The sequence below is a fragment of the Dioscorea cayenensis genome, chromosome 7, assembly GCF_009730915.1.
Source record: "Dioscorea cayenensis subsp. rotundata cultivar TDr96_F1 chromosome 7, TDr96_F1_v2_PseudoChromosome.rev07_lg8_w22 25.fasta, whole genome shotgun sequence".
NCBI lineage: Eukaryota > Viridiplantae > Streptophyta > Magnoliopsida > Dioscoreales > Dioscoreaceae > Dioscorea > Dioscorea cayenensis.
In genome coordinates, this window is record NC_052477.1 from 26,008,937 (window position 1) to 26,018,685 (window position 9,749).

The window sequence follows — 9,749 nt, forward strand, 5'->3', positions numbered from 1 at the left end:
GATTTTGATTAACCAAAACCATATGTATGCTTTTAGATTATACTTGCCATATTTTTTTTGTAATCTTGTTTTACTTGTTACCTCTTAGAATAATTTTTTGGTGTTTAATTTTGACTGGTAGTGATTGTTTTAACCCTGTTTTTATGTAATATATTTTTTTGTTATATATATATATATATAGGGCCGGTTCTTTAGGAACGAATGTTCTTTCTAATATAACGGTTATATTGAATGAATACTAAAAAGTGGGAATTACTCCATCCACTGGGTATAACTAAAAAGTATTGTTTATATTTATTTCTCTTCTTACATATATACCTCGGCGGCTCGGTGTTTGGTTGTAGTGGAGGCCCAGTGGGGTGAAACTTAACATTTGTTTGTCCCATTAGTGGTAACAGCTTAACCATTTCTTTTGACTTGAGGTACAAGTAGTGGGCTTGATTTGTTTCATGCATTAGTTTACCGTGGGTGATTTTTACCGTTTGTTATTTTATTTTGATGATTTATTTTTATTTTTATTTTTAATCTTTTATTTTATTATTTTTATACTTTATTTTTTATATTATTGTTTCTTGATATTAATTTTTTATTATTTATAGAAAATATTTTATTTAATTTTTATCTTTTATTTTATATGTTATTGTTTTTCTTAATTATTTCATTATTTTTTATTGTTTATAAAAAATGTTTTTGATATAATTTTAAATATTTATAAACTCGATCTATGACGCCCAAGGTATGTACCATGCAGTGGTGATGGTGGTGGTTTAGCTTGCATGGTAAACAAAATTAATGATTTATGCTCACTCAATCGGCTTCGTGAAGCGCTGACTTGTTGAAGCTTTCAGAGTCTTGGGCTGAACTTCCACGAGCGATTGGTACTTCAGAACCAAATGCTGCCCTCGGTCTCTACCATTTCATCTTTTGGGATGTCCCATGACGTTAGCATGTGCAGCAAAGTATATCTGTGACTCTGTCTCTATAGAAAATATTGTTTTAATTAAAATTAACTATATATCGAGTATTTGATGATATATATTACAAAAGAGATTTATACGAGTAAAGAGGTGAAAATGTTAATTTCTAACTCAAGTTGAAATGTTAAAAATTTTTTGGAGCAGAGAAAACCTTAAATGATCATCAAGAGCATTTTGTTAGCTAATAATTTCTACATAATCTATGTATAATATACATACATACATACATATGTATGTATATAACAAAGTGGAAACAGTAACAATTTACAGTAAAGAAACTATGAAGATATCATGATCTGGTGAAATCAATAATGATAATAATAATAATAATAATTGAACAAGCTGCAAAATTGGCATTTAATTATCTTCTATTAACACCATAAAACTCTCCTTGTGCTTCACACCTTAACATTAGCACAAAGAAAGAGCAGGATCTTAACTTCAAAAACTTCAGAGTACAAATGAGAAGATGACAGCATCTACTCCCTTCCTACAATACTGAAAATGAACAAAGCTATGCCAGCTTTAACACAAAAGGATCATCAAGATTCATTGATAACCTAATATGTCCTGCTAGTTTTGTGTCGGATTCGAGCCGCTCCGAGGAATATTCCGTAAGCTATCCTTAGCCATCTTCGCTGTCTGCTTTGGTGTTGCTTTAGAAACCCGAAAATTCAAAGTACTTGTTGCCAATGATTTCATTAGTTTTCTTGGTTGAGCCTTCTCCATAATGAACTTCTTTTCAGGTGACAATAATGATGATGATGCCGATGATATAATGCAGTGTAGAAGCACAACCAAAAGAAGAAAAAAAGCTTTCGATTTGGTCCTCATAGCGACGAACAAACAAATGTTGACACTTGCTCGGAAAGACCAAGATTGAGAGAAATTTATACACAAACAAACACAGACACACATGCAATCAACTTTTCTTCAGCAGATTAAAGAAGGCAGTGGGCACAAGAATTTTTTAGTATTCAAAGGACTAAAGCAGTGTCAAAAAAAAAACAAATCAGAAAAACCACGTCGACGTAAATGAAGAATAAAAACCAAACTGTTCAAACTGTTCCACATGATGCTCTGAAGCACACACTGCTTAAGAGTCTTATATAAATGAAGGAAAACCACATGGATTAGCCATGAAATCAGAGAGAGTATTTAAAAAGGTTCTTACATCACCGCACATGGCTTCATTCCTACACTCACACATTGCATGCTATATAGACAAGTTGGTGACCTTAATATACCTAAGCCTTAAATCAAACCGAGAAAAATAAAAAAAAAATTAGAAATTATATCTAAAGATTGATACAGAAAACAATGGACTCGGAAAAGATGAATGTCAAAATGTTTCCTTGAAAAAAGAAATGATCAAGAAAAGTGTGTCCATCTTGATATTTTATTTGGCCCTAGTGTAAGATTAGTAGTGGTTGATCATGTGACGCTAATTTGACTATTCCATTTTTCTGGCTAGCCATGGCATTAATTTACACAAGTCATGTGATTGGGCACCTGATGTCAAGCAGGTACACTAATCACTCACTAAGCATTCTCCTTTATCACACTTGGCTCTAATGTCTAGGTGATTAAAGTGTGATTAATTAGCTTAATCTAGCTTAGCTGGTTAAACCACTTTTCCAGAGTGCCTAATAAAAAGAGCATCAGAAAGTGTCATAACTTGATTAGATTCAATAATTAAGATGCTTAATTGGCAGTAAAATGATAAGCAAAAGTAACAAGCTTCTTGTAGATATTTTTACTGACAGTAATCATCTTGAACATAACTTGGACAGTTTCAAAGGAGTTTCTTCTGCTCTCATGGATTCCAAAATACAGACATTTAAAAAGAAAAAAAATACAACATAGATTCAAGCAATTTGTGGTTAATTTATAGATGTCACATGCTTAAGACAAGTGTGCATCTTTGAACAGGGGTACAACATAGTGCATGACGGTAGCCACTTCTTCAACTATCTCAACTTGCATCTTATAGCACATATAATGGGATCAACACCAACTAAATAAAATTGAAAGTGGTGCTTTAAACAATCATTGAAGATCCTTATCATCTTTCTTGAAAAGAGAAACAAGAGCATCCAAGGAAGAAATATATGCTCAGCAGATTTGTCTTTCTATGATTCGGTAGAATTTGAGATTGGAACAAAGATATCTTAATGTTTCCGATCTAGCTGCATCTTAAGAAGTTTGTCATACATACCAATTGAAGAAGCTGAAAAAAAATGTTGAATCTCTCTCTCTCTCAATGGCTTTAGTAATATTGTGAGACCCAGGCACATTTGATACCTATCACAAGAGAATAATATAAATGTTATACATAACAGACCATTAAAAAGAGACATGCATTTGAAATTATTACTCATTCGCATAAAACAAGCAACTGAAATTTTATATTGCCAATTCATATGCAGATTTGAGAAAAATCTCTCTCATTCACCTTAATCCTGTATCCAACAAAAGCAAACAAAGTAATAGCTAGCAATATGATAATTTATGAGTGTGGATGGTAAAAAGATGGAAGCCATCCACATTACACATTCACTAGATATGAAGGTGATTGATTTCACTTGGACAAAGTCAATGTGAACAATTTCTCATTGGAAATTTCTCTTCCATTCAATTTAATGAGAAATCCTGCAATACAAAGTAAAATATACAAATAAGTTGTGACCATAAGAAAATTATATGAGTACACGAAGGGAAAAAAAATGGCATCAATCACCATATCACTCGCTTTGCTCTGTAGTCTTCAATAAAAAATGACTTGTTTATTTCCATTTGACATCAGTAAATTGAAACAATTTTGCAAAGCAATTTATTAGCTGCTCATGGATCACTTCATCTGGAGGAAGATCCATCTCAGACTCTATCCTCAATGATGTCACTCCCTTGTCAGCAATACCACAAGGCACAATGTGCTCAAAATAGTTTAAATCTGGATCGATATTGAATGCTAAACCATGAGAAGTAATGCCTGAAGATATTCTAACACCTATTGCGCCAATTTTCTTGTTTCCAACCCAGACACCAGTCTCACAAGCATTCCCCGGACGGGCTCTTGCACCATATAAAGATGCCAAGTCAATCATTGTTGATTCTAGCCCTTCAACATAGTTTCTTGCACCAAACCCAATATCCCTGAGAGAAATAATAGGATACAGAATGGCTTGACGTGGTCCATGAAATGTTATGTCACCACCTCTTTCTGTGCAGTGAAGCTCAGCACCCATTTTTTTCAGGTCATCCTCAGATACTAGCAAATTGTGATATGTTCGGCGTTTTCCAATTGTATATGTAGGTGGATGTTGCAGAGACAAGACTGTGTCTGGAATTTTACCAGCTTTTCTCTCAGCAGCAAGTCTTTCTTGTAGCTTGAGCGCCTCCACATAATTGACAACTCCCATTTTCAATACCTCAAGGTTCCTCTGAAGTTTCATTCTTTGGACTGGTATCACATTATCTGTTTACATTAGAAGAATATATAAAAACCCCACTTTGTAACATCTTGTAAATACAAAAAGATTGAGCAGGTAGACAAACTAGACAAACATAAATAGCATAACGATACTTCCAATTCAGTGAGATCAACTTTCCCTAAGAGTGTAGCATAGAAGCATTAATGCCAGTGACTGGATATCACAATTGATACATAATTGAGGCAAAGTATTATGCCAATAATTGGAGCTTTTTGCCATATTCATTCTGAGCCTACATAGACCTGATCCACATTTTGCACACTTTATGAAGCTTACATGATTTAAAAATAAGTTTTAAAAAAAACATAAAAGTACGGCACCCTCGTTAACAATCTAAGCTATTTTATCTGTGGGATCACTCCAGACTGGCTCCAACTTGTGCCAGCTTCATGAGCCTTCTGCTGGAAAATATACATAAAAAAACCTAGAAAAAAATAACAAAAAGACAATTTCCTTATACTGTCAAATGACAATGTCTTTTTCTTTCATTCTAATATGAGTTCTGTTGAAGTTTCTAGGCTTTGTATAAATAAAATTTGGCAAACTATGCTCAGCCACTGTGGCCATACTAAACAAACATTTAGTAGTTGCTATTGAATATTTAGGAAGCTTAAACAACTTGAGAAACAAAAAATAAATAGCACATAATACACAGCTGAGATGAATGTTCATCCTGAAATTTCCTTCATACATAGAAAAGAGAATTGCTGACTGTTGAATTTTAAATTGTTTCTCAATAACATCATGGTGCTAGAAATGGATAGAAGATAGAAGGGATTTCAAAAACCATAGAATGTCCTTCATTCTAGATCAGAAACAAACAAGATAATGATCTCAGTTACTCATCACTTGAATTACTCTCCAACCATATCAAACATTCCAATTTACAAACTTTAGTTTCATAATAATTTAACAAGAAAATAAAATTCTGAAAATCCACCAAATTCCCCTATGCCCAAACAATCTTTGGCAACAAACATCAACCTTTGAGCTAACCAAACTCAATCATAAGCAAAACCTAATAAAAAATTCAGAAAAGATAGCAATATATCATGCCAAATGGTCTCCTTCAACGCGATGATCAAAAATTCCTCTTCTTTCCATTCTAAAAAATTGCTAAATCCATCAAACATCACCATTTCCATTTCAAAAACTCATAGAAATTTACTGGAGCGCAAGAAAAAAAAAGGGGCGCACCTATCACCGGAGATTTCGCCGGAGGCGGCGGCGCCAAGGGCTGCGACAAATGCCGGAGAGAGGCGGAGAGTTGAGCTTGGATCTTTGAACTACGCCGTCTATCAGAGAAGGATAATATGCTCTAATTAGTGTTAGGTCCCTCCAAAGATCTGTATTTACTCTTCAGTCCTCCAAAGATTTTTATATATAAAATTACTTAAAAATATTTTAAAAATTAAAATAAAATTTACTTTTAAAAAAATAATAATATTTCAAAAGTTAACTGAAAATAATGCTATTTACATAGTAATTCTTTTTTACAATTATGCGGCAATTTATAAAATATATTAAAAAAATTTTATTAACATGCCTCCTCTTTTTCAAAAAATATTAGCATAGTGAACCTGTTTTGCATAAAAGTTGGGTTTTTAAACATTGGCTTTAAATAAAAACTCTTGCTTTGTTAAGCAGGTGCCAAGTCATTAGTTATTTGATTTTTAAATTATTTAAAATTGTTGGATTTAGACCTCCATTTAAAATGAATTTAAAATATTAAAACATGTGAAATTTGAGAAGAACAAATCAACAAACCCAATAACTTTATGATTTTAAATTTCAAAATAAGCCCACAAGATTTCTCGTTAAACTTTTAGAATTAATTTTATATTTATTAATTAAACATAATTTAAAAAAAAAATACGTTAATAAAATATTTAACACCTTGGTTAAGGGATTTGATTTTTTTTTTTTTCTTTTTAATTCAAGCTATGATTGTTTATAAATAAAATACTTTTACAAAAATGCTTGACAGATATTATTATATCTGTATGATATATTTGTATGTAGAACCAATGAATTCCAAATTATACATTTACACATCAACATATGTTTCTCACTTTTGGAGATATGACATCCACCATTGAACCTATGAGAAATGGCTGCTCCAGATGTGTTCAAATTGTGTAGTATTATAAACCATTGAAGGTAGAGTTCAAAAGCTTATTGCCAAAGTATTGTTCATCACTAAATCATACTACACTAAATAATACTGTCCATTGATCTGATATGAAACCTTGTTAAGGATTTTTTAAATAAAAGCCTTGTAAGTCTTGAGGAATAAGAAAATAATCATTTGTTCATCTCATTGTTTTTCTCCATCTCCCTTCTGTCTTCCTCAATTGTTTGGTGCTTTTATGCTCGGGCATTAGATGAATAACTCGCATCCGTTAATAACCAACTAGCTCAACATGACTCCATCCTCTCTGAACAGTTATCACTCAGCCATTTGAAATGATGTAAAAGTTGTAGGCATCCTAACAAACAGTCCTGAGATGTTTTAGCTAAAGTTTACTAGATTGGGCAAACCACAACCTCAACCATCCTCTTTTTTTCTTTACAAGGGAGAGAGCTACACAGTAACTAAACAAAAGAACAAAAACTAGAAAAAAAAGGCCAGCATCAGCAACAAACTCTGTAAGCCATTTTGGCAAGTCCAAGCCCTTATGAAAGAGAGTCGTCGCCGGGCTCATCCTCCCAAAGTTGGCCAACCTCAACCATTCTTGTACTACCCTCATCTTTCACCCCAGCATGTCTTCTCATTCACCACCAACTGTCCAACTGTCCAATAGCATAGCACAACACCAACTGTCCAACTGTCCAACTCTCCAATAGCATTGCACAAACACAGACTCCATAAACTAGATGTTCCGCAATTCAATGGGGGTAACATCCTCAACTAGGTGTGTTTCAAATAAAGCATTTTCTTCAACTATCATTAGATAGCCAATGATCAAAAAAATTCAGCTTTATGACGTCTCACAAGTGTGGATCAATGCTCTAGTGGTGTGAGTATGACTAAACTAGTTAAAAATAAATGTAATGCCACAAAGCTTACCACCCCCTCCTTCATCTCAAAATCTGAGGTTCTTCTATATAATTAATTAAGATTGGACAAGATATATTTATCATGTGTTTGTTAGGTTTTCAAGCATGTTATTTGAAGAAATTAAAAAGTAATCATTTGCTCATCTTATTCCTTTTATTCGTCTCTCTCAATCTCTCTCCCTATCTTTCTCAATTGTCTCCCTATCTTCCCCAAAACCTCATCTCTCAATTCTCTTGTTGATCTAATTGTTTCATCACACATTGACTATTTACAAAACCTGATAACCAAATTTCATAAATTTCCATGTTTTTACCCAATATATCTATATATATATATATATATATGACTACTAACATTCTACATATAAAATCAATTAATCAAGAAGCAAATAACCCCCTTCAAACAAATCACATAATCAACAATAAATCCAAAACTTCTCCATAAAAAAGTGATTTTTTTTTTTAAATCAGAAAGAAAATTCCTCAACAAACAGAACCAAAAACCTAAAAAGTTGAAACCCAGAAAAAAAAACCATTTTTTTTTACTTGATAATCAGTAAAATCAAGAGAAAAAAAATGGGGGCAATGGAGGGAGATTCAGATAGAGCTAATACAAAGATAGCCATCATTCCGGCCATCAAACCAATAGGGAAACAAAATTCAAATCATCATCATCTCCACTCTCACTCATTCATTCCCCATCAAACACTCCCGGAAAAACAACATTCATCCATGAATCAACAAGAGAAAACACAAAGAATAATATGGTGATTAGGGCATCAGATCTCCAAGGTGATAAGGGTACCATCAATGCACAATTCAGACGCAAATTACCCATTAAATATATCAGATTCCTCATTTGCCGAAGAATCAAAGATGGAAACAATGAAAACAACCAAAAACAAAAAAAACAAAAAAAGTGTGGATTAGGGCATCAGATCTCCAAGGTGATGAGGGTAACATCAATGAACAATTCAGACGCAAATTACCCATTAAATCATTCGGATTCCTCATTTGCCGATTTAAATCGAAACCAAAACCGGAAATCAGAGAGGAAAAAAGAAGGAACAAGGATCCATACCTGAGAATCGGCGGAGGAGCTGAGGATTTGGGGGGGAAAAGGGGGTGTTTTTATAGAGAGAGACGATGATGAGGATTAGGGTTTTAGGTCTCTCGCATTGTTTTAAATGGAATAAATCTGAACCGTTGGTTTGATAGGGACTCTCTCGACCGTTGGATTTGAGAGTCACACTTTTGCTTCTCACAATCTCACAAATTGCACATATATCCCTCAAAATTTTTTAATTGTGTGTTCCATTTGGAAAAAAAACCATATTTACAAATATGCTTTTTAAAGGGTTTTTAATAATTTAGTGGCTTGATGAGCATATGATAAAATTTTTTTAGTTCACAAATTTTGGTATTTTCTTAAATCTATTCTCATGCATTTTATAGTGTGGTTGGAATATCAAATATTATTTCAACACCACTTGATTTAAATGGTCAAAAGCACGGTATGTGATGTATGAAGTGATGAAAATTCAAATTTTTATTAGAAGAATTAACTCATAAATAATGTTAGTTTCACTCACTCATATTTGCCCACACTACAAAAACAAAATGTCAAATCTTATAACTTAGAATTATACTATTTTATTATTTCTTTTTCCTGTTTTTTCATGTATAAAAATTTAAATTTTACTTGTAATATTTTATTTTTTTTAATAACCACCTCTGTATTAAAAGCCTTTATGCTTCATTCTCCTCCAAAGTTAAATAAAAGTTTAGATATATGACTTTCTCATATTTTTCCAAAACTACTCCATAATTTCTCTTGATATTGAAATTATATTTTTATCATATATTTTTTTAATAATAAAATGGATAAGTTACATATCTCCACTACCAACAGAAAGAATTAATTCTTCACCCTCTTACTTACAAAGAAGGAAGAGAATTAATTAGTACAGTATATAAAGAAACTAGCAATGGATTTGATTTCCATTAGTGAGATGAAGGGTGCAGTTTTGTGGAGCCAAACAGCAGTTGCAAACTGGGTCCAACTTTTCATTCCCTGAAGATTCACAGGTCATGTACTCAAGATCTCTAAGGCAGTAGAGTGGGCATATTTTCTGGGCAGTTCTACACTGGATGCCCTTAAACAATACCATTCCTAATCAAACATTAAAACTATATATATTATTCCAATTGATTCATA

At 32.7% G+C, this 9,749-nt stretch overlaps 1 protein-coding gene and 3 non-coding genes across 5 annotated transcripts; all 4 read right to left on the bottom strand.

The window, feature by feature from the left end:
• Nucleotides 1–3,363: 3,363 nt before the first annotated feature.
• Nucleotides 3,364–5,785, bottom strand: LOC120264307 (octanoyltransferase LIP2, mitochondrial). 2 transcript variants are annotated; one of them, XM_039272115.1, is made up of 3 exons: nt 5,669–5,785; nt 3,718–4,455; nt 3,364–3,629 (listed from the first exon to the last, which is right to left on the bottom strand). In XM_039272115.1, exon 2 carries the CDS (start codon nt 4,430–4,432, stop codon nt 3,764–3,766), a length of 669 nt encoding a protein of 222 aa, XP_039128049.1. In that variant the 5' UTR covers nt 4,433–4,455; nt 5,669–5,785; the 3' UTR covers nt 3,364–3,629; nt 3,718–3,763. The 2 variants fall into 2 exon arrangements, with proteins under 2 accessions (XP_039128049.1, XP_039128048.1); XM_039272114.1 differs by having other exon boundaries at nt 3,579–4,455.
• Nucleotides 5,786–8,122: 2,337 nt separating this feature from the next.
• Nucleotides 8,123–8,210, bottom strand: LOC120266256. The gene has a single exon (XR_005538098.1). It is a non-coding gene; the product is annotated as a small nucleolar RNA Z102/R77 (small nucleolar RNA).
• Nucleotides 8,211–8,302: 92 nt separating this feature from the next.
• On the bottom strand, nt 8,303–8,399 carry LOC120266254. Its single transcript, XR_005538096.1, has one exon. It is a non-coding gene; the product is annotated as a small nucleolar RNA Z101 (small nucleolar RNA).
• Nucleotides 8,400–8,457: 58 nt separating this feature from the next.
• On the bottom strand, nt 8,458–8,554 carry LOC120266253. The gene has a single exon (XR_005538094.1). It is a non-coding gene; the product is annotated as a small nucleolar RNA Z101 (small nucleolar RNA).
• Nucleotides 8,555–9,749: the final 1,195 nt, after the last annotated feature.

Excerpts from the sequence above, each read along its gene's own strand:
- LOC120264307 (XM_039272115.1), bottom strand. The coding sequence starts at position 4,432 with ATGAAACTTCAGAGGAACCTTGAGGTATTGAAAATGGGAGTTGTCAAT.